Here is a 25,062-nt window from a genome sequence, read left to right as displayed (position 1 = left end):
TGAGCTTGATGGCTTCAGTCTCAATGAACACGACAAATATCTCACAGTGAAAAAGAATCCACGCCGGATAATCACTTTGTTTTCCAACTGCAGACTGGCTGGAGTCTGTTTCATTGACCTCATGTTATCTCAACTTGGGACGAACTCGAGTTAAAATCCCTTCAGGTTTTCATCCATCCATCCATCCATCCACTACCACTTTTCCGGGTCGCGGCGGGTGCTGAAGCCAATCCCAGCCAACCTTTCGGGGCGAGGGACGGAGTACAGCCTGGACAGGTCACGAGTCCATCACAGGGCCAACGCACAACGACAAACAACCACCCACACTCAGACCTACAGACAAACTCCACACAGAAAGGCCCCAGGCCGGGAACCAAACCTGCAACCTTCTTATTTGTTACGTATTAATCTAAATAAAAGAAATGGAAGCCACAAAAAAAAAAAAAAAAAAAAAAACAGCCAACTTTTAACCTGTGAAATTCACACTCATTTATTGTTCTAATAATTCCACACTCTCTCAGCTGTTGCATGAACACATGCGTCTGTGAAAAATAAACTTTCACACTGTAATTCACCCCACTCGGAAGTTGTAATTGTTGATTGTTTGACAACACAGAATCAAATGAGATTGAACGTGTTTTTAATTTAAACTGAGCTACATAAAAAGGTTTTTCATGTTGAAATCGCGCCGCAAAATGATCGTCGGAATTCAAATTCTTTAATATTCCACAGCGGAATAAGTTCTCTGCCTGTTTCTGTTGATTATAGTTCTTTGAAGGTGAGACTTTTAAAGCTAAAGCTGCACAGGAACGGCTTGAAAACAATAATATTCACATCCAGAGTTCAGATCTCAATCTGTTTGCGGTTGGATTCGAACAAGCCCGTTTAGTCAGAGCAGCAGTGTAATGTGACAGCGCTCCAGATAACCCCCAGCCTTTCTCAGGAGATGAATGGGGAACCATTTCAATGTCTGGGGCACATTTCAGATACTTTGGACTGGACTGCAGCATGAACCGCCCCCATCCCCAGGAAAATGCTGCACACACACACACGCCATGCGGAGAGGGAGAGACTGAAGCGAGAGATTCTTTTCACTTGTGAGTGCTCGAATTATCCGACAACTAGCGATGGCAGCTGTCAGTCCGCGAAATGTCTGCAGAGCTGCTCCAAAAGGGGAAACAGTTTTTCACTGGAGTGAATTGAGCTCAGCGGTTTGATGGCGTTAGCACGTCAGCCAAGTCTCATATTCCCAATCATGCCTCGTGCACATGGCCAATGTAGATGTCTGTTTGTTAGATATCGTCGTTGACTGATGATGTGAAACTCTCAGTAGATGTGCGTGGATCGCAGTTAAATCTATTCTTCATCATCTACAATGACAAGAATATGAAATAAAAACGTTAGTTTCACCTCATATTGTTAAAATCTTATTTTGTTGATTTTGTTTTTCCATCCAACACACCTTCAGACCAACAGCTGGCCTGTTTGTGCAGCTGAGTATGAGATGAATTACAATCAACCTTGAGGCCAATTGTACTGGTAATTGTGAGAGGATGACAACAGGTTGGCCGGCATTAAGGCTCATCTTCCTCTGGCTAGTTCAGCACCTGCCTGTTGGCCACAAGCCTAATTTTTTTTCTGACAGCCTCAGCAGGAATAATTGATGCTTGAAGGCCTTTTTGATGGTGTGTGTGTGTGTGTGTGTGTGTGTGCCAAGCTGTTCTACCCATACAGTATCACTTCTTGAGATTAATTTAGTCCACACCTGTCGCCGCGCACATCGGCTGCTTGATGTTCTCCCTTAAACACACTCTTTCAGGATAAGACGTTACTGTGTGCTGCTGATACTTTGGAACTTATAATCGCCTCTTGGGGATTTTTTAGATGATACCTAGGTACTGCAGGGAGAATAAAAAAAAAAAAAAAAAAATCAGTTAACCAACCCTGTTTAGCTGATGCTGCACAATGCCATGTTAAAGAAAATATATAGCGCTATTATCAGGGGACGTGGAAATTTCAATCAGCCATCTCTGTATCTGAGCTGCTGAGAGAAATTCTCACAGTCTGATCAGCCCTTTTCTGTCCAGTCCCTCCTCACTTGTGTCATAAGACCAGCACTGTGGAAAGCCTTAAACCGTTCCTATTGTTCGGTGTCGATAATCTCAGTATTTGCCCTGTGAATGATGACCTTAATGCGTTGCAATATATTGAACTCTTTATCCTCTTCTTATGCTGAAAAAACACACACACACACACACACACACACACACACACACACACACACACACACACACACACACACACACACACACACACACCCTTTTAGCTCCAAAGAATTTTAAACCTCCCAATGTCCTGATACTATTGCATTTTTCATCGGTATTTTAAGCAAAGAGTTGTGAGGTCTTAGAAGTCAGCTGGCATTAATTCCTCTGAGGTCGACGGATTCAACTTCTCCCTGGAAAGAAGCTTAAAAAGAAAAGTTCACTTGCTTCCAAATGACTACAGTTCTCCCCTCATATATATGTACATATACACATACACACACATGCGTTCCTCAGCAGACAACAGAACAATAGATAATTGAATGTATATGGTGGTTGTTTTGTTTAATGCCTAATAATTAATTGAATAAAAGAAAAGGAAGATGTTGAGATTTGTTTTCCTTTCATATGCAAAGTACAAATAAACAGAAGTGGACTAATCTCATTGTTCTCCACGGTTGTGGGCAATGGACTGTCTGGGCTGCAGGTGTATACATAATACATCAAGGCAAGAAGAAATACAAGGAAACTGAAATCATTAATGCTGCCTCGTGGAAAAAAAAAAAAAAAAACAAAAAAAAAACTTGAAATTTAATGTTTTTGTTTGAAAATATAACAGTATGCTGGAGACACGAGCAACTGGATGAAGTTTGTTTATAGAACGAGACAAGAAGCATAAATTAGTTGACATATTCTTAATGTGCTGTCCAGTCGAGGTCGTAGTGGGCGCTGCGGCAGAAAGCCCACTGCAGGTTAAATGAACTTCTCCATTTGCATCACATTTATTCTGGCCAATTTGGAGAACCAGCGGTTGGCGTGTGTGTTATTGTGGGATGATGTTTGAACAAAGCCGTATTTGTGGTACAAGGAAATGGCCGCCGTCTGTGGCGAGCTGACCTCCAGAACCAGGCGGGTGTAGCCCTGCTCTTTGCAGAAGTCCGTCGCCTTCTGCATCAGCTGCGAGCCAAGGTTTTGGCGGCGCCAAGGAAATGCCACGACCACGTGGGACATCTCGCCATAACTCCCGTCACCGGCGTCTTGGGCAAACTCTGAACCTGTTGCTCCTCCATTCCAGCTATCAAACCTCTCGCCTTCTTCCTCCTCCCCCCTCTTCCCCATCACCCCAGCCATCCCCACCACCTTGGGCTGGCCGTTGATGTCGGCCTCTGCGACCCAGAAACCGTTATCTGGGTTTTCCAGGTAATTGGTCTGAATGTCGGCCATGTCTCCGCTCAGCCGCCTCATCATGTAGCCGTCGTAGATGTCGTGGCAGAAGTAATAAATGAGGCCTGCCCAGGCGCTGCCAAAGAGTACAGCCTGGAAGTAGGAGCTGCCCCCCAGCACATAGCCCGCCATGGAAATACTCAGAGCGATGCCAACATGGTCTGGATTGCTCATGGCCTTGAAGAAGGCCGGGTACACGTGTTCGAATATCCCATCGCGGAAGAGCGACATGACTACATGATGATCTGAAGGGCGGTATTCCCTGATGGAGAACTGAACTGTGGTTTAGAGAGGGAGGGAGGGAGGCAGAGAGAAAGGAGAGCTCAGTGAGACTAATCTGCCTGTTGCTGCAATTGGAAATTCCTGCTTGGTTTCACAACAGGCTCAATGCACTCACGTAACTTATTTAAAAAAAAAAAAAAAAAAAAGTAGTATATCTCGTACAGACTTACATCCTTTTCATTTTTAATTTAACACCTTTCCACATGAATATATAAAAACTGTCAACAGGGCATGGCAAGCCGAGGTGAAAGAGGCAATTAAAGTTATTATGGCATTGTTTCTGCTTAAGATTTCAAGCATGACAGTCAGTTCTGAGATGCAATTACAATTATGTCTCAAACGTGCTAATCATTAAAAATCCAGATAAGACCCCGAGGCAACTAACAAAAGGCCTATAAGTTTTAGTGAAATGTAGATCTGCTACGTGCCGTCCCTCCATTTTCGCACTGCCATTCCTTTGTACCCTCAGCTCTCTCGTTAGTGCCTTTGCTCACAAGCATCTAGAACAGATCGAACTTAATCAAGACGTGAACTTACAGTTTTTTTTCTGGGCCATGCCGACACACACTCTCTCCCTTCGTCTCTCGCTCACTCTGACCGGCTTTGCTCTGCTGCTCCTGCCTCTGAACTTAAACTACAGATTGTGATAATCAGCAGGGGATTGAAATTAGTGTGAGCATGCTCACGTATGAGTGCGCACGCACACGCACACGCACACACACACACACACACACACACACACACACACACTTAAAGTGCCCATTGTATAAAACAGCGAGAACACCGAAGAATTTTAACAGTTCTTTAAGTTCAATTAAAATCAGTCCAAGTGTTGTGTCGGTTATGAGACGCACTGTAGCTTCTTTAAATGTAAAAAAAAAATAAATAAAATAAAAACTCAATTAGCTCCGCCAACAGAGTAAAGAACTATATCATTTGGATTTCTCAAGGAGGATGAGCTGAGATCCTGAATACATTAAGATGGAAAACTGAAAGAATGTGAATTCTCCTCTCGTTCATGGATATCGCTGAGAATAAAATGCTATAAACCTTTTTTTGGGTGCTTCAGTTTGAATGGTAAAATGCTCTCTGCCAAAAATCTGCTCTCGGTCTCCACTCGGCAATATAAAGGTGAAAGTAAAATGAATGTTGTCTGGCCAACCCTTGACATAAAAGTGTCCTGTGGCGTCAGCGGCGGTGTCTTGTTCAATAACCTTCGGGCCCCTTTGACATGATTCAATTTCCTCGGCAGGTGAAGGGCCCCCACACCTGTTTAAATCAATAGTGCTGCCTCATGAATCTGCGGGTGCTGGAAGGTCGAGCGACTCTCCAACTTTTCACAAGCACCATGTGAATTCTGAATCGCGCAGAGAAAACCCTCTTCAGACCACTGCAGCCACACGTGGCAAGCGTAAACACACAATGAGGGCTGTAAGCTCCTGTTTATATCTGTTTATGGACAGAAGCCCCACATTGGTCGAATACAAGTTCAGGACTATCACTATCTTTATCTTGTGTATCAACATTTGTACGTAATTTGGGAGTTTGGGAAAGATTGTGCATTTCCCCGATCCATTTGCATACAACTATTAAAAATGAATAAAAAAAATAAAGCCACTACAGGTGGATGTTGTATTGTTAGATCGAACATGGCTTTCTCAGTAAACATCTCAGAGATGTCAATGGAAAACATAATCTTGCTGACCACATCAATTTAGTTCACGTCTTAATAATTGTCCCCAGTGTTGGCTGGTGATTAAATTTGTCAGGTCAAATAGCACCCCACCATCAGAACACAACACACAAATGTAAAAACCAGTGAAACTAGACCATTGTCAAAGTATTAATACAACTAAAGAGAGACCTTGGGCAGAATAGATTCAAAAAGTAGGCTACTTTTTTTTTTTTTTTTTTTTAACCATGGCCAGCTGATGGACGTATTGGATTCGAAGATTAAAAATATGGAAAACGATTCCATTGGTGTGGGCGCACAGAGGTGCCAACCAGAATGGAATTTTCATGCGTCTATGAAACGCGGCCTCTGCCTCTAAGAGACACCAGTGTCACCGGTGCCCTTGAACTGGCGGAGGGCTTTATATCGAATGACAAATATTGAGACGCAAAATGGTTGCTGGCAGTGGAAGGTACGGTCTAATCGCACAACCACATGAGGAAAAACGCAACGCATTTGTTGATTCATTTCGTATTTGTTATGTTTGATGCACGGTTTAACGTCAATATTTCACATATGTGCAGCCTTTATTGACCCACCGCTGCTGATTGGCCCATATAAATCATCTCCTGCGCTCACAGGAAGAAAGTCCTGTCAAGCCTTAAGAGTCTTCAACAGTTTTTAAGTGTAATTTAACCACTAATGCACTTTTGAACCAAGCTCAGTGCAAATCCCCAAAATCTGCAGTGTCAGACAAAATGTTTTCTGTTATTTAGTGGGGATTTTAATTGGGTACAATGCAGAGAGACAAGAGACACCTGCCAGGATGTTTTAATCTGTGCCTCCCACTCCGCACGGCAGGAAAGGGTGGTAATAACACAACATAACATTTGTTTTCCCTGATCTTGTCCGTTGTCATTGTTTGATAGTTTAAAAGCTGCTGCTAGCTGGAAAAAAAAATTATGCACAAACCCAGAGCAGGTTAACTGTGGGCATGATCCTCATTTCCATTTAAATGTCACGCTATTCATTTTTGATGTATATCATGAAAATGAAAGCCTGCGAAGCTGAAAGAGCCAATTTAAATAATGATGTTTAATTTTTCATTTGAGTCGATTTAACATTGAAAACAACAGATCTGCTGCACATGCGAGTGGTCATTTGCAGACAGTTTGAGGAAAACAAGGTGCAAAGACAAAAAAAGATTTTAAAACATCTTATATAATGTAATTATATACAGCTTAGCCTTTGTGCTAAGATTTGATCCGAGCGGACTGCATTGGTGATGAGCCTGAAAGAATATCCAACATTTCAGTAGAGCAAATAGGCAAATAGAAATTTAACGACCAACATAACTTCTTGCTTCTTCTTTCTTCCACTTCACAAACTATGAACTGAAATCTTAGTTTAAAAACTGATGAAAGTCATTTTATGGCGCTGGTTGGGATGAGTTTCATTAACTATGACTTCATTGGCAAAATACATTTAAAAATCCATCACCGATGCAGCCTTGGAGAAAACTTCCCGTCTCCCTTTTTGACTCTTTCTCTTTCGGCTCTGTCCTGTCCTGTCCTGTCCTGCGAATAAGAATAAAGCCAAAAGGGAAACCTTATGCAAAAGTCAGCCACATCATCTTTTGTTGCTTGGCAGGTTGAGCCAGAAGCCGCAGTCAGCTGGCTCCTCATTATTAACATAGGCTGAATGTTTACTACTGGAAGGAAAAAAGAAGTGTAGTGTCAAAGACTTGAAGGGGAAGTTGCCATTTGACTCTAAGGAAACTGGCTTTTCAAACTTTTCACTCATTCTCATGCATTTAAATCACAACATCCTGCAATAATAAATGTGTGGAAGAGAAACTAATTCGATCATGTCACGCCGGGAGGTGAACCCCTAACCCTAACCTGTAGCTCTAAAATGCGGACTAAAAGTCAGAGCCATTGCTTGTGAAGTCAAAAGTACGCGCGTTAATCAAACATCAGGAAGGAGTCACGGTACTTCATCACTGGCCATTTTAATTTCACTCGATAGATTAGCCAAGTGCGGATCTCAGTTGATTGCACATTGTCTTGAATAAAAAAAAGCAGGTTGAAGTTGCCCTGGAAACTCGGCACTGTAGGCTAACTACATGCTCCACTTCTAATGGGCCCCTGAGAGCCCAATGAGCCGCATTTTTATTCATGGGCATGTACTTGCACAGGGATTTTAAGGAAAAGAGCCTGTTCAGTATGCCCGTCATGGATCTGAGACATTAAGGGATTAAACCATTACATTATTGAGTTTTCCTCCCTCATATCTGGTGGCAAACGATTCATTTGAACGCACCTCAGACAACTTTATTTCCAACCTACTGCCTCTCCAGAAACTCTGAATTGAATTCGTCTTACTTTATGACTGCCAGTGCCTCAAGGTGTCATATATACGCAGCTAAAACACTCCACAGAGATTTCCGTTTCGTTCCAGCCATCTTTCATTCTTATAGTAATGCTTTCGCTCCTGCGTAGAATACATGTTTGGAAAAGAGTTAGGGTTAGGGTTAGGGTTATGTCTTTATGATGGGGTAATTTCTGTAAGCGCACCCCAAATAAAACATGGATATTCAGTTGAACTGGTGACTTTCACCTCCACAGTGACTCCCCCCGCTCCTCCACCTCCTGCAGGACGTAGGCCATTGTATTTCTGGCACACACAAAGGAAACTCTCCGCTGTGCAGCTGTGATGAAGTCCATACTTGCTATGATCTCTTTGGCATTTATGATTCACTGCGGAGTACGACAGCGCGTTTATTTTTACATAATGTCTGATTCACGCGGCACAAAACCCGCGCCATAATGACAGCTAGCAGAGATATGAAATGTGAATATTTTAAACGAGAGCGAAACCCTCTATGATCCATACAAAGAGGAAAGCCAGTGTTCACTAATCCCCTCCAAATTACATCTATATTCGAATGTTTCATGCCCCCCCCCGCCCCCAAATTATTGGCTGCTCCGAAAAAACAAAACAAAAAAAACAACAACAAAAAAAAAAAAAAAGCTTATTATTTATTTGTTTTCATGTCGAGAGTAAAATGATACCATTCTGATTCTTGGTTTGTCTTTATTTTTTTTTTTTTTTTTTCTTGGGGACACCTGCTAAAACCGATTAACACCTTTTCCACTCGCTGTGTTTGCTTTTCTGTCTGGGCTGACTCATCTGTGGGGAGACATGGGGGACAAAGGGGGGGCTGTTAGCTGCTGTTCGCTGCTGTGGAGTGTCTCATCTCATGCTGGTGGTCCTGTAAATACAAGACTCAGTGTGAGACGTCGTAATCGGTGATTGTGTTTTCAAAGATTAGTTTGGGACAGAGCTCTTCCGACTTGGAGCCCAGTTCAGCTGTGGTGTTTGTGCAGGAGGGCTGACAGGTCTGTTTTCAGTATTTTCTGAGCCCTGACAGATGGGGAAACCTGCAAAAATTAGCTGGTTCCCCCGGGTCTTTACATCATAGCTAGAGCCGAGCACTTCAGTCATTTCACCCCTACCGATCCCCGCTGCCAACATTTGGCCAAAGATAGCGACGTGCTTTGGAGAAGGGTTCTAGCCCGAAGACTGGGTTAAAGAGTTCACCTGGCTGTGCCTAAATATAACAAAATACTCCTAAATTGAAAGAAGATGTTTCCTTTTAATTAGGAATGCAGTGAGACCGATGTCCCCATTGTCGGCTGGCTACGGCCTGATGGAGGGTGGGATTGATTTCACTGGCGTCAGCGACTGGCTGACATCTATCTTGTTTGCCAGCGGTCCGGTGTTGGTCGGTGGGGGAGTATCGGCTGCCCGATGTGTCCCTGCATTGCTTCTACCTGTTCAACTTCAAACACCCAAAACATCAGCAAGTTTTATCTTATTTACCAAGAGGCTGGCGGTACTGATGTTTGGCATATCCCTCCTTTTTATCTTTTCATCCCGATCCTAAATTATCATATAACTCTTAGCAAGAAATTATTAATCTATTTAGCCAAAATATAAAAGTACTTCTTTAAAAAAGGTTATATAAAGACTACACAACATGTTTACTAACAGCATGCAGGCTGTGAAGCCTCGGGTCCAGCTTCAAAGACCTGTGCTTTTCACACCCACCACCCATCCCAGCTGCCTCCCTGAAAACTTCCCCACTTCTCCAGTATGTAAAAGTTATTTTTATGAAAGAGGGTTGGGGCAGCAACCTCCAATCTCAGGCACGGAGAGATGACAACATCTCGATCTTCTGTTGCCAGAATGTAGACCCGCAGTCTGAGTAGTTGTTGTGCTGAGGATCCAGAGAGCACATTTTGTTTTGGTTGCCTTGTAACTATATTTTGGATTAGGAGAGATATCACGCTCATTATAAAAGTCTGAAGTCACATCCGAGCCAAATCTTGTTTTGCGGTAATCTTCCTTGATCAAAATCCAAGTCATGCGACATTCTCTGTGACTGCAAATACACTTCAGCGAGCACGTCTCTATTACCTCAAAGTGAGATGCACAGGTAATTTTCATGCCAAAAATAACAGGATTTCAGAGAGGCTGCTTCCTTCGTTCTGACGCTCATGTAAAACAAAAGGATTTTTGAATAAAATAAAACTCCACAAGGTTGATTTCTCCGCACAGCAGTCAGGTGGATGGTTTAACAGTGAAAATATATTGTATTTCTTTCTTCGACAACTATGAGGTAAAGACAAATCGGGCCCGAGGGCGCAGAGAAAAGAATAACAACGGGATCATATCAGTCCCTCTATTGCAAGACAATCAGTGGGGCTGATGATCGAGTGCATTTCAGAGACCTACCAAAATTACAGTACATAGCTTCAGGGAGCGTGGCTCAGCAAAGACCATTGCTGTCTGTGGTTACATATCTACAGTATTATGTTTGAAATGACGCATCCTCTGGAGAGCATGGCCGCCTTCAGCAGACGTTAGCTGAGGGAATAAGATCATTAGTAAGGATGGGTTGTTGTAAATAAGCTGGGTAAGTTAAAAATGAATGAATAAATATATCGTGGCATTTTTGGTGCCGCAAGGGAAATCTCTAAAACCAACAGGAACTATCCTCTGAGGACCATGAATATCTGAGTCAAATATCACTGTGTGTTTTGTTTTAACGCCGTTGAGTCCATTATAATCTGCTGTTCTTTCTGCAGATTTATGTAGCACTTTCAGATTAAAAGCACCCTAAACAGAGAGCGGACCGGCTTCTGGTGCAAATTATGAGTCACTTTGTTAATTCAAAGTCTGAGTCTGAAGATTTGGAGTCATCCGTTCTTATAGGGTCTGTTTTTGTTATGTTTTTGTTTTTTTTTCTAAAGCCAAGAGGTTGCAAAGTCATTAAAATGCACTTCATCACATAAATTAGAAGCTGAAGGCGTCACTGTCCATCTCTGTGGATGCTGCCCAGGGCAGCTCTGTACGATGGCCTGTTGTTAATTACATCAGAACTCATCTATGACAATGACTCAGTGAAAATTCACTTTAAAAATGTTGTGTGTGATGGCGCAGACTCCTAAAAGTCTTTTACTTTCTGGGTGTGTTTTCTATATACTCTCTTTTTTTATATACACACAGCTTTTTGCTCAATAATATAAATTATTTTCCACTTGAAAAAGGGTTGTTTTTTTTGTTTTTTTTTTTTAAACACCATAAACCAAATGATGGACTACTGGGCTGATTTGAGTTAGTGTGTGTCAGCATCATCATCAATGTCTATACAGATACTATTTTACTTCAGTGGTTTTTCTATCAAATCAGAGTGCAAGAGCCACGTTGGGGGGGGAAAAAAAAAAAAAAAATTTATTCAACGGATCTACAAGACACCGATATTGGTTCGCTGTCTCCCCGCTTTAAAGAAGTATTGTTAATGGAATCCAAATACAAATGAGGAGAGACCTCACAAATCTACCAAATTAAAAAAAATATTGGGTAAAGGTGGTTTGTTTGTGCGTCGCCTGAATACAGATTTAACAACAACAAAAGCCTTTTCAGCAGAACTATATTGTGGCTCAGGCTCATCTCGGGCTCTCTGGGGACAGCTGGGTCAGACAGAGAAGCTGCAGCAGCAGCAGCAGCAGCAGCATGAAACTAAGTTCCATCTATCATACTTAAAAAGCTGCCCACCTCCACCTAACCACCAATAAGCCAGGAGATGGTGGTGGGGAAGCAGGGATTACATAGGGATTTTTTTTTTTTTTTTAGCAAGACAAAGCTGTGAGTTACCATCGGCTTGTTTTTCATTAGGAGAAGCTGTTTATTGTTTAAGCTTAATTACTGACTAGGGGACACGGCTCAGAAACATACAACTTCCTGTATTGCTGACGGTGGTATCAAACAACTGATTCGTCTCAGACAAAGCACATCTTAAAGAGCAGAGCATGTAAAACACAAGATGCAAGTATTGAGGATGAAATTGATTCCACTACACGTTATTAACTATCCCTGTACGACCTTGTGATCACTAAGAATCCGAACACTTGAAATGAGAAGCTGGCTGAGTTAAAGGAGAGCAAATTTTTGAGTGCTTCTGCATGCTTGAATTTACGAGGCATTTATAGATGGAGATGAGTTCGGCAGGTTTGTTGTAGGTGTTTCTACAAGGACTGCACGATTAATCACAATTGGGTTAAACTGAAAATCACATTATGGTCAAGTGCGAAAAAAATATTCACAATAATAACAACAACAATTAGAAGATGAGATCATACAGAACGGTAGACATTAACAACTACATACTGACGCCAGAACGTTATTATGAAAGTTAATACATAAAGTGAGACGTATTTGTACAAACCATGGAGTCGCCTCCTGATGGTCTTTAGACAGAATGCAGGTTTTTACCAACAAATTCTAACTTCTGCCAACGTACACGGATCAGTTTTTAAATTTTGCATATGCCCTTTGTACTTTGCTTTGTTTGACTACCCTCTCTGACCTTAGTTTTCAGTTCTTGATTCTGCAGAGAAATCCTGTGTGAAAGTTTTGGCCCTTCATTAATTTTAATGTCATTATTATTCATGTGTTTGTTCTACCCATAAAATTAAATACTGTCATTTTCATTTCACCTCCTTTCCCAATGTTAACGCACAACAACCTGATGCAACACCCTGTTTAACGTAGTTGTTAATTTTACAGGGCCATGCCGATGGCGAAGTAGAGTCACTTATTGGCACTTTCAAGTTATTTATTTTTCCATTACCTGGTGGAGTTCATCGGAAAGTAAACAACTACTGTTTGACTGAGAGAGTTTTTTTAATGGACTCTGCAAAACTGTATCCTCAAAATTGGATTAGAAGTAGAAAGAATTCAAGTGCAAAATGTTTCCATGTATCGAATCATTTTATCTGATAAAGCATATTACAGATGCAGATCCCACAATGCAGTGTGCATAAAAGCGCAACTCTTTCCTCTTTCAAAAAGAGGAAAGCAATATTTGGGAATGCAAATTGAACTGTGGGACTGAAAAAAAAGAATAAAAAAAAAAAACAACAACAACAATTTGCTCTCAATTTACTGCGTTTTCATTTAATGAGATATTATCCCTGCTTTGGTGAGGCTTCAATCGCAGGATGATTTTCCAAAATAGTAAACAAAGGCAAATGAGAAAATCTGGCATCCTGTGGCTCATGTACAGTTAAGGCTTACAGCTGACCTCTGCTCCAGACAATTTCAACAATGACCCTCCACCTCTGAGGGAGATTATAATGAGCGAGGCAAAAGCAAAAGCATCCGCTGCATCCATCTGTCAGATGGTTCGGGTCATCGGGGGTCACGCAGCCATTGTTTTTTTTTTTTCATGCAAGGGAATTAAATTTATATTGTTCTTGAAAATAAAGTTGCTGTGATATTTGAAAGCATTACAAGGAAGACACAATTTAGAGTAGATTCTACACAGATGCGATTTTGATAAGTGGAAGAAATGGAGAACCAGGAATGGGCAACAGTGAAAAAGCATCCAGTTGGAAGTGCGCATCAAAAATTGCAAATGTTCTGTGTCCACGGAGCAGTTTTGTGAGTAAAAGCGGGTTTTCTTTCCTGGCGTATCATTACAAAGAAATGACGACCGCTTTCCAGCAGACTGCATCCTAGTTGGAATTTGCCCTCTGATATGGCAGGCCTCACAACTCAGCCGCAAAAAAGCTGCTTCCATTTCAATTTCATAAAATGTTTGTTTGTAGAACAGGCCGATAAAACATGTTTTTTAAGGCATCAGATAAATGTAAAAAAGGTCAATTACAATATTGAAAAGTACAAATTAAGAATTAAAATAAGATACTACATTCTACATTTCCAACTAGATAATTATACAGTACCTTCAATTTATACTTTATACATTTTTCAAGTTCACATTGACCAAATTCCCATGGTTCCCATAAAACTGACTGACTTTAAATGTGATCAAATCCCCATCCAACATAATGGCCGAGCTACTACAGCAAAGACACACCAGCAAGCAACAGGAGTGCCGTGATAATTCAACGTCATCTGTGGACAGCAGGAAATCTCCTGCTGGAATTACTAGAAGCGAATGTTTGCCAAGTGCTTTTTTAAATGTGGTCCATTGTGATCAACTGTTAATAGAAAAAAATAATTCAATTTGTCTTTGCATTTCACCGGCAAATGACTTCCATTTATTTAAGACTGAGAATAATATGAAGCATTGAATACAACCCTGAGCAAAAAAGTTCAACTATTCCTTTAAGTACTAGAATTGGGTGGTTTTGGAGTCTGGTCTGTGGGGTCAGCAACCAAAAGGCAGTTGTTCATTTTGACAGCCTTGTTCAAACGGCCATAAACAACCATAACTGTTTTCACTCACTCAATCATCGTGACTTCTCTCTGTACTGTTGGAAACACAGAGTCTGTGTTTGCAGCATCCATACAAATCTACATTTCCAGAAAAGCCAGAAGAAGAAAAGTCTGGGTTGTCCTTCTTCAAAGACATCACACATAAAGACATGGAGATGTAGACAAGCCCACTGAAAGCAAACGAGGATAGCAGTCACTCCCTCTGATGAGGAAAAAAGATAAATAATAGTTTTGAATAACAAATATGTTGTCACATCAGACACTAAGTTTGTGTCTTCCTCCTGTCCTGTGATGGTTAGACAGCCAAGACATGTTTTGACATCCCTCAGCCCCTGATTCATTTATGAAAAAGAATTTCTACTTCAAAGAACAACAGTTTTGGAGTTTTTTCCCTCCAAACATGATAAAATATTAACTGGCCTTTTCATTACCACGCTCGGCTATTCTTCCCATGCAGCATCCGCATAAATCTGAAAGACACTCACAGATAAATTACGGTGTCTGCTTTGCAATCACATGAATGAAAGATAATGAAGAACGTGTCAGGACGGAGGAACGTGGAGTTCCCAGGATGATTTCTAATCTGTAATGCTTCTGAGAAAGCTTCTGAGAAAGGGAGGAAGCGATCTAACCCATATTCTAAAATGAGGTCAGGGTTATTAACATATGAATATAGCAAAGTACCGAATATGTCCTTTGATTCTACATCCTTAGATTACATGCTGGGAATACAGAGCAATCAGCAAATTAAATACCATTTTCTCTTTCTGGGACAAAAACATGCTGCCTGCCTTTTGTTGACCAGCCCGTCCGGCCCAACCTCTTCCTGACATGAAATTAACTATGCAAAACAAAACTATCTGTTGCACAGATAACCTGATAACCTGTGGGCTTCTTAACAGGATGCTCTCTGAATAACTGCCTCCAGGTGACATACATTTATAGATAAAATCACTACCAATAACATCTGCTACCATCATCATGAGCGTCGCTACATCTCTGCATACCGCTGATGTTTAATCTAAAGATGAGCACCATGAGCCTGCTGCAAACTATGAACAGGCCTTCAGATCGGATGATCACGTGTGAAATTCTTGAACTGCAGCATAATTCATTAGAACGTAATAAAAAAAATTGCAATATGGTCATAATATTCAAGCCTCAAAGGCTGCTTTTATTTTATAAATCTCATAAATCTCAAAAAGAGTCACATTGTTATGCATTGTTTGTATTGTTTATGGTGTAGTGCTACAAAGACATAGCCTACAAATCACAAAACCATATAAGAGTTAATGAGCACAGAATGAGGCAGAATGTGAAGTGTGAACAAGTGCACTTAATAATGAAGAAATATTTTTCTGTTAAATGTTTAATGGGTTGTGACCAATACCACATGCCTCATAGTGCCTGCCGTTGAAATGAGCCAATGACAAGAATATCTTCAGACGCCTCATTGTTGTTTCCAACTTCCTCACTGAAATCGGCCAAAGTAGATTTCTGCCTTTCCAGTTCTCTCACAGATAATTTAATTGAGATCGTATTTAAATCTCGCCCTGACATTTTTTATTTTTTCTTAAGGTCACTACAGAGTCCTTGGTAGAAAATTTCCATCCTCTAAAAAAAAGGCCTCGTGTTGTTCACTCCATTCAAAATTAATATCAAGCACCTTTTATATTCAGGAACTTACTCAGTTAATAGAGATTTCACAGCGGTGTCACGGTTATAGGCCTTGTTGCAGTTCTAATGCCTTTCTACTCTGCATAGTGTATCGTTCAGAAGTAGCTCTGTTTCGTTGTCCTTCAGATAATGCAGGTACGGCCTCAACATTTTTTTGTGATCCTGCAAACAGATCTCAAATCGAAGAAACCTGATACACAATGATACATAAAAGGTTCCAGTGCAACAGCATTTTGTTGGATAGAACTACAACACGAGTCTGGAGAAAAGGAAAAAAAAAAAAAATTTCTGTGACTGAATTGTTGCAGCCAAAGTCCTCATGACATTATCGCACGGTGAAGGATTTTCAACAATGGGTTTGCCCTAAATCTTTGCAAACAAAGAAATAAATACAAAAAAAAAGCAGAAAAGGGACAAAGAAAACAAAGCTGAACACCCAACCATTCCTGAAGTGATCCCCTCCATCTTCCTTTTTTTTGTCATGGTTACAATGATAACCATGTTACACTCAAGGGTTTAAAGTATAAAGAGCAACGCTATTGGTGTGAAACTGAAAATTAACAGCAGTCTCTGAGGGCCAAGTCCATTCTGCTGCTCTTCATACAAAGTCACCTCACTTTCTCCTTATCTCCCCATCATTGTCATTCAACTGATTATGTGAGGCCTAGCAATAAAATGTAATTATAGCTTAGAGAAAAGTGCACGTTTGTATTCCTACTGTGCATAAGGCATTAGTTTGATGAATGGGAAATGTGAAAATAAGGTAATATTTAATCACGACTATACAGTTAAATCAAAATAATATAGTAAACACGTAGTAAAACAAATAGGTAAGTGAATATTTGGACAGGACTAAGTTTTAATATATATTTGACTTAAATTAAAATTAGATCCAAAACAGAACAGACCTTGAAAAACAAGGATGTGTTACTGTGTTATCATTTTACTGCATGTTGGTTTTGTATTATTGCCCTCTCTGTGGTAACAACACTTGGGAATTGATGTGTTGGACTTTTCAAAGCACTTGCTGAATATTCTACCATTGAATGATCTGAAGTAAAAGAGCTATATCAGCTGAGTTTAGGCCTAAAACTAAACATCAAAACTAAAGCCAAGTCACTAATGAAGGCAGCATTTTGCTTACTTGGTTTGTTATTGCACAGACAGAATTTCCCTGCAGGGATTAATGAAGTACTTTTACATAAAAAGCAGTTACATCACTTCATAGTGGAGGAGGAAAGAGTCCTGCTAAAGATAGCGACTGCCAACAATTTGTGATTTTATGGTTAAAGCACATACTTAAAGGCATTAAATTGCAAATGGTTGTATGATATTGATTTTAAAATAGACATTGTATGGTTTCTATGGCAGTCTTTGGTTATTCAGCTTAAAAAGGCATCAAAAGAAAGTATCACAATTTTCCTTCAAGCATAAAAACCTCTTTTTTTCCCCCTTCACCTTCAGTGCTGCTGCAGGTTTTGTGGAAAGCAGGAATCATAAATCATAAACTGTCTGTCACAATTATACAGACATCCTGTGTATTGATGTTACCCACAAATCTAATTTATCTTTTATGGAGAGCCCTTTTCAGCATTCCACAAAAGCCTAAAAAAGAAATTGATTAATATTAAATTTATCAAAGGCATATAAAAAAGATTTTTTTCAATCAGCTTCTTAATATGACTAAAATGAGTCTGACGTGCACATCTAATTTACTGCCTTTCTTATTCATTTATTATTATTATCATCATCATCATCATCATCTTTCCTGTCACTTTGTGAGTTATGATGGGGCACAGTGATGTCATGTTCAACCATTGGCCAATGAGAAAGAGGAAATATAATTGAAAACAACCCCTTGCATGCCAAGTCAAGTCACACTGCTGTTATCTTTAGGCATTCTTTCCAGGTACAACAGGTCTAGACTGTAGTCTAAATAATATCATTTACAAAGAGACTAACAATTCACACCACCAACGAAAAACACTGGTCTGATGTACACCGTGGAAGCCGATCCTCAGAGGGAGGAGAAGACCACGTCAAATAGGACCCAAGGTGGAGGGTGTGGGAGGCCAAGGCTGGACAGCAGACACCACGAAGAATAACCAAGTAGCTGAGAATATTCACGGGAACATCTGTGCCGAGCAAGATGTTCAAACAATGGCATGTCTGAGAACAAGAGGGGTCAGATCTGGTGGGACTTTACGTTCCTGACCGACAAGCAGCTGCCGGCTAACGAAGCAGACAATGTGGAGGCCGACAGAGAGTGATGATGGGCAGTGGTGACAGATGTGGCCATCCCAGCAGAAAGTCACATCAGACAGGGAGCACATTAAGAGTGAAGAGGATCAGGTGCTGGAGGGACACACCGCCAACAGATTCTGAAGATGAAGTGCAAAGTGCTCTCAGTGGCTTTAACTGTGACCCTGAAACTGAGAAAGAGGCTGCATCAGATTCCAGGTACAACATCTGACTGTGGCCCACAGCACCCTCGCACCTCCAAGACTCAAGACTTTAAAGAGAATTAGCTCGCTTGAGATATCAATGAGGCTTATATTCCTAAATAACAAATCTCTTCCATGTATTTGACAAATTTGGCAAAAAGATCAAACCTATAAATGCTTATTATGTTAAAAAAAAAAGAAGGAAAAAGGTTATTATGAATTAAATGAGCTTGCTTTGCTGTAAACATTCAATACACTTTGTCAAAGCTCCCAGAAAATTGTTTTGTTCATATTAAATCAAACCACCTTGAATCAGATAAGACTAACAATGTCATATTATTATGTATTCCCCCTCCTGTGTTCCCTTTTGATGGTATTCTCCTCAGAGCTGGCCAAGTAGCCTAATTGAAAGAATTCAAAAGATGATTTATTGGCGGGATGACATAAGCTTACTGGCAAACAAAGTTACATTTTCCATTTTGGAGCTGAGTGAAGAACTGATTCAGAAACTGAAGAGACAACACAGCATTGTACCAACCAAGGTATTAATACAAGACACTGAGCAGCAGGATCAAGGTGAACGGCACTCACAAACATCACATTATCTGATTATATAATATGAATGATGATTCAAAATTCAATTCAGGAGCAGAGACAAAACCAACGCTGGGATCGTATGAACTCTTTTGCTGCTCACCTTCAATGTAAATGCTGATTTTGTTGGAGCCAACAGTTTAAATTTTACATTTAAATCAGGTGAAGAATAGACCTGTCATTTTTCAACCTTTTTTTTCCTGCAGTCTTTATCTGTGCCATTAATTAAGCTCTGATTATGTTTCAAAGGAAGGCGCTACACCCGTGCAATTAAGACATCACAGAAATGTCACCTTAAAGGATGGCTGGATGAAATCGTCTGCACCGTTATTTGCTTCTGTTGCACCATAAATCGAAGCTAATTGGACCACAGCGAAGCTGAGTCAGTGCGACACTAATACGGCTGCGGGATCATTGCTTTATATTTCTACTCGGGGAAACTCCTGCTGGAGTGAACGAGAAACATTCTTCTTCAGTAAATGCCATTAGAGTCGTTTGTGAAACATCCAGGCCTTTGGATGGGCCTTCTGAAGAAGCCCACAGGTCATCAGCTCAGCTTATGTAGCGGTGCTGGTCCAACACTAAGCTGTGCTCTGAGATAACACTCCCTGGGAACTACAATATGACTAACACCTTATTAGCAACAAGGAGGTGTCCATGCAATCAGCGCCGCCAGGCCTGACCTGCACACAAATATCACCGTGCTAACACTGACAATGTTGAATACGCTTTCCATTCGCACTGCAAAAGACAGGATCATCCTGTACTCCAAAAAGTAAAAGTTGTGTTGGAACCATTCCGGGAACTGAAGATTTTCTTATTTCTCTAAACAGAATTTAAAAAAGAGCGAGCAAATAAAACCTGGAGTTCAGAAGGACAGCAACAATGGAAGGCTGAAACGTCGGTTTATTCACGCAGCTCATCCACAGTCAGCCTTTATCCAGCACTGCTGCACATTTCCACACAACCAGTTTAGGGTTCATCTCACCTGAGGAGACGGGAATCGAACCTGTGACCACCTAATTGCTGCTCCCCCTCCCTCCTGAGCCACAACGCCGCGGTCAACACTGACATTATATGCTTGGACTGATTTTCCACAGTTCAGTTGCAACAAACACGGAAGTACAAATAAATGATTCCATTTTAGCTGTCATCTCAACGATCCAAGATGGCTGACGGTGGACGCGCTTACCTTTTGAATTTCTTTGAATTTCTTTTGGCGCCTTGTCGCTGCTCTTTCACTCCGGCAGGCTCCGGCTTTAACGCTTTAAAACTTTCCAAATTTAAAAAGTTGTGAATATTTTCACGTGAAATCGGACGATTTCTTCTTCCCGCCTGCCGTCAATCAAACCATCTGTGCTGTCGGGCGCATGCGCGGTTCAATGGTCGCCAACTTCCGGTTGTCGGACTTCAAGTGTACTTTTTTTTTTTTACATATATAACTTCCGGGTTTTAACGCCGAAATAATTAGTTAGGATTTATTTGTTTTTGCTTTTTTTTCATAAAAAAGAAACAGTTAATCTGATTTAACTTGCAGGGTTGGAAATAAATAGTTAATTTATTTTTATGATACAAAATGTTCTGAGAGTGACATCTGGAACATTTTGCTCTGACAAATGTACAAAGATAAAAAAAACTACTTAACAAAAATAAAATTAAAGAGAGCGAGACAAACTTGTATAAATAAAACCTTTTCAGCAGATCTACTTAGGGAAGAAACATGGTGGGTGATGTTTTGATTAAAAGGTGTTGGAAATTCAATTATGATCAGGGCTCCCATTCGATGATAAAATAATTATGCATCAAATTTTTGAAGGATTATTTTGATACTTGATTTATTTTTTCCTCATTGTGTGCGTCTTTGCTTCTTTTAAAATACAGCATGTGTTTGTAACGTTCCATAATGGAAATAAACAAAACAATAATACCTTTTCATGCATAGAGTGCTTTTCACAGTGCTCAAAGACACTTTACAGGAGCAGTCAATACAACAATACAAACAGGACAAATAAAAAAACAACAATAACAACATTCAGTGAAAGTAAAAAATGAAGAAGGCGAGGTGACCAACATTAAAAGCAGATTTAAAAATAGCTCGGTGCAGTCAAGGAAACAATAAAAGAAACAAAAGTGTGCCTGGAGCAGCATGTTGTTGTAAATTAACAGATGTCAGCGTGTTATGAATCATCTGGTAACACAAAAAGCTGCCCTTATTCACAAAAGTCCCCTTCAACCAAAATCCTTCAGCTAGTAGTGATAACCATATAATCTCTGAATAAAAAAATAAAAAACACTTTTTCTGTATGACAAAATGAAAAAATGAAAAAATTAATACAAAAGTGTTCATCTTGGTAGCTCATGTTTAACCCTTAGCAGAGCAGCTTTGTTGTAGAACACCAACACAATGTTTTATCGTTCAACTGATTCAGCCATAAGGACACCTTGCAACGTTGTTATAGGAAGGACTGAGTTTTAAGTTTGAGATTATTGATGTTTCTGCACAGAGAAATAATCTTTCAACAGAGAATCGCGATGCATCTGAGAATTGATTTTTTTCCCTCCCTGGGTAACAGCCACCATTTGAACGTCTGACTGTCATCTTTTCCATCTGATCGGCGCCTGAGCTCGACGGGCATTGGATTATTCACACCTGTATAATTTGTGAAGAAAAACAATAAAGTCCTTCCTTCCCACTTTGAAGAGGTGATTTTGTCACAAAACCGCAATCAATGGTGAAGATATTGAAAAGATAACCGTTCCTTCAGTTTTACTTGCATGAAGTCGGGAAACACAAAAATCATTAAATCACTCTTCTTGGCCACATGAACGCCTGAACCAAAGCCCTTTGTTCATGACATAATAAATCCTTTTGTGTTCAAAGAGAGACAATTGAATCACCCAAATGATTCCACATAATCTTCGGGATACTTTTGACATCTGTGCAAATTTCCACAGCAAATCCTTTTTGTGTCTGTTGAGAAATTTCAGCTTCATCCCAGCAAGTGAAGCTAAATATACCAGAATTGCTGGTTCCATAAAACTCATGTCACAACGCTAATGAAATATTGGGTTAGATTTAATGTGTCTATTGTTTCTCAATAATAGATTGTTGAGTAATTCAGGCTGTCTCTCTGCAGCTTGGACGTGCCTGCTCCTCCAAAGTCTTCGCAAATGTAACGGTCCGGTCTTTGGTAATGATATTCATTGAAATATTTAGAGGCATGCTGTCTGTCATACGGTGAATTATTTGGCCTCTTGTTCCGTGGTGAATATGGAAATGTACTTCTGAAAAATTATTCTCAGTATATTAGGGGGCGCTGATTAAAGTAGATAAGCAATGGAAACTTACAAGCTCAGACTCAGACACATTTCTATGTATTTTAGACAGAAACTCAATGAAACACAGGCGGAGGTTTTAATTTCCAATTCAGCAATCCATAAATGAAAGATAAACAAATCTTTAAATAAACCCCTGGATGTCGGCTCTGGGACACCAATTTGTTTTCAAAGCACTTATAACTCCTGATTGGTGCATTGACAACACACACACACACACACACACACACAGATCAACTCAGTCATTCTCACAGAGGGATCAGTCCACATAAAGATTCGTCTTCATTTTCAGATGATTCACGCGCTGCCGCAGCGGAACTGTGCTTTTATTATCTTGGCTGATCAACTTGACGGACAGTAATGAAATGAATGACAGCGGATATGGCTGCACAGCGCTCTGCCTACACACAGAGCAAACCAAGTCCCTGTCCATGGCATGAGAAAGGCGAGGAATTCATTATAAAGTCATTAATTACATTTAAAAGTCTGACACAAAAACTTACTGGCCTTTGCTACACCTGCAGTTTGAGCTCTGCAGCCTCTCTAAATTGCAGCCAATCTTACTTCTTGCCTTTTTAGGATTCTGCTCTAAATCCCAACAAAAGGCTGTAGCTGTATTCTCATAATATGCTGCACTAGCTTTAAGGGCCCTCACATCCAGCCCCCATCACTCAGAAATAAAGAGCCACAGATGACCAAATGCAAATGTTAACAGACCTTAACATGGACTGCATGTCACACTGCGCCTTTGAGAAGTGTTGGGATTGCTCTGGTCTTGGAATGAATAGAAAGCTCGGCTGAGAGAGAGAGAGCAGCTGCATGTCATGAAAAATAACTGCAGCTGCTAACATACAGAATTTACACTGTTAACACCGGGCAGAAAAACAGAGAGTCTGTGAGGACGCTGCCGACCTTCGGCCAAATCCGGACTGACCACCACATCACACTATTTTAATAAAGTGGAGAAGGAGGGGAGGGGGTGTGTGGACAAAATGTGGTGAAGGAATCGCACAACAATTGCAACTTACAGTCACCTCTCTACACATTTCCGTTATTTTCTGTACATTTCATTCATAATTCTGGACTATGCTGGAGGTCTTTGTCTGATATTTACAATGTGCAGCCGTATTCAGTAAAATTTCAATTCACTGTGATATTACTGGGGAGACAGAGACACCCTCTGGTCTGTTCCTGCTGTTGCTGCAGACACCTAAAGATCACCTACATGTCATTTTAACAACTCATTTTCTGACAAGAAGCCTTACTGTCTTCTTTCTAATCAACATATTTCAGTCATGGACATTAGGTAGCGTGCAGTTTAGTGTCCAATTATGGTGCACAGTGAATAACATTGTCATATTTTAGCTCAGCTATAATAATAATAATATTTTCTGCACTAATTGTCAGAAAATTAGCAGCTCACCACCTTCTGCCAGAGTACATGGCATCTTATTTTTTTTACTTTTAATTAAGATACCGACTTCTTGAGTGGAAATGAATAAAAAAAAAAAAAAATCAACATCTGTGTGATCAGTGAAAGCGTGGGAGGTGAGAAGACAGATAGGAATGAAACAAGTAGAAACAGTGAGAGAGGGTGAGGCGGGGCGGGGGCAGAGACAGAGTAAACAAGGCCATGAGGGAAATAAGTCCAGTCATTTCCATGTGTGTTCCTCTGAGCCAGGCTTTAACAAGCTGTGCATAAAAACAAGCCGGTGTGGGTGGAGTTCGTCTTAATCTGAGCTATGAATGTTTCAGCAGGAAGCCCACCGGGAGGAGAAACTTGTTAATTGAGATCTCGATCCTCCAGTGGTGTCTGCTGCTTTTCTTTTCAGATGTTTTATTAGCTCATGCAGGCCACACTTGAGGGCACAATCTAATGAGGTCTGTGTGTTGTTGATATTTGGGGGAGCCGCCAACCATGCAGCATTCAGTGGCAAAGAAAAGGGATGCGAAGCCCTTCAGAATGACCTGCTTTCTGCATTAACTGGTCAGAAAATGGGATTTTGTAGTCATCTGAATTGCATGTAGAAACAAATAAACAGTAAGTGCCCCTGAGACAATATCACATAAACAAAAAAAAAAAAAACAATTTCTGTATTTTGTGCTTTTATTTATCATACCTTTTTAATGTGCTGATGGAAAAAGTAAGTGGATTTAATATCATTGGAGGCGACTTGGGGAGCAAAAAGCTGGAGTTCCAGGGGGAACCACTTCTCCTCCAGAGCTGCCTCAGCTCAGACACGTTCTCTATAGGAATGCTACACTGCAGCAGATTTGCAGATGCAGCTTAAAGGACAAATTAAACCTCATAGTTTGATTCAAAACGTTCAACTGTCATATATTCGAAATATTTAACTTTCTATTTGTTTTTATTTTGATGTCAGCTCATGAGAATCAGACAGTCTATGGTTGCCTCAGTGTGACGCAGCATCGATCTGATAGGGTTCAGAACTTGAATCTGTATTTTTGATTTTTTTTTATCTATCCCTGTATTTTGAGACGCTGGATTTTTTATTTTCAAGAGCAGAAATCATCACAATCTCCCTTTTTGAAAATTACATGAACTTCTCCAATTCTAAGAGAGATGCCGCCGTACTTCACCTTTTAGATGATGCTTAAAGGGTTTGTGAGCTTTAACCCACAGCTCAGATGTGGCTTCATTAGCTGGACTTGTTTGTTTGACAACTTCTGACTCCAGGCAGCTTTTATTGGCAGATCCGTCTCCCAGCTAAACCGTGACTGCTGTTTTAAAAACTGACAA

General features: G+C 40.4%; 1 protein-coding gene across 1 annotated transcript; it reads right to left on the bottom strand.

Moving 5' to 3' along the window:
* Positions 1-3,017: 3,017 nt before the first annotated feature.
* LOC115046776 (probable N-acetyltransferase camello) lies at positions 3,018-4,326 on the bottom strand. Its single transcript, XM_029507373.1, has 2 exons — positions 4,308-4,326; positions 3,018-3,766 (listed from the first exon to the last, which is right to left on the bottom strand). The coding sequence occupies exons 1-2, from the start codon at positions 4,324-4,326 to the stop codon at positions 3,018-3,020; spliced, it is 768 nt and encodes a 255-aa protein (XP_029363233.1).
* Between the last annotated feature and the right edge of the window lie 20,736 nt (positions 4,327-25,062).

This window comes from Echeneis naucrates, chromosome 7 (assembly GCF_900963305.1).
Source record: "Echeneis naucrates chromosome 7, fEcheNa1.1, whole genome shotgun sequence".
NCBI lineage: Eukaryota > Metazoa > Chordata > Actinopteri > Carangiformes > Echeneidae > Echeneis > Echeneis naucrates.
This window is presented reverse-complemented; position numbering and strand designations above follow the sequence as displayed.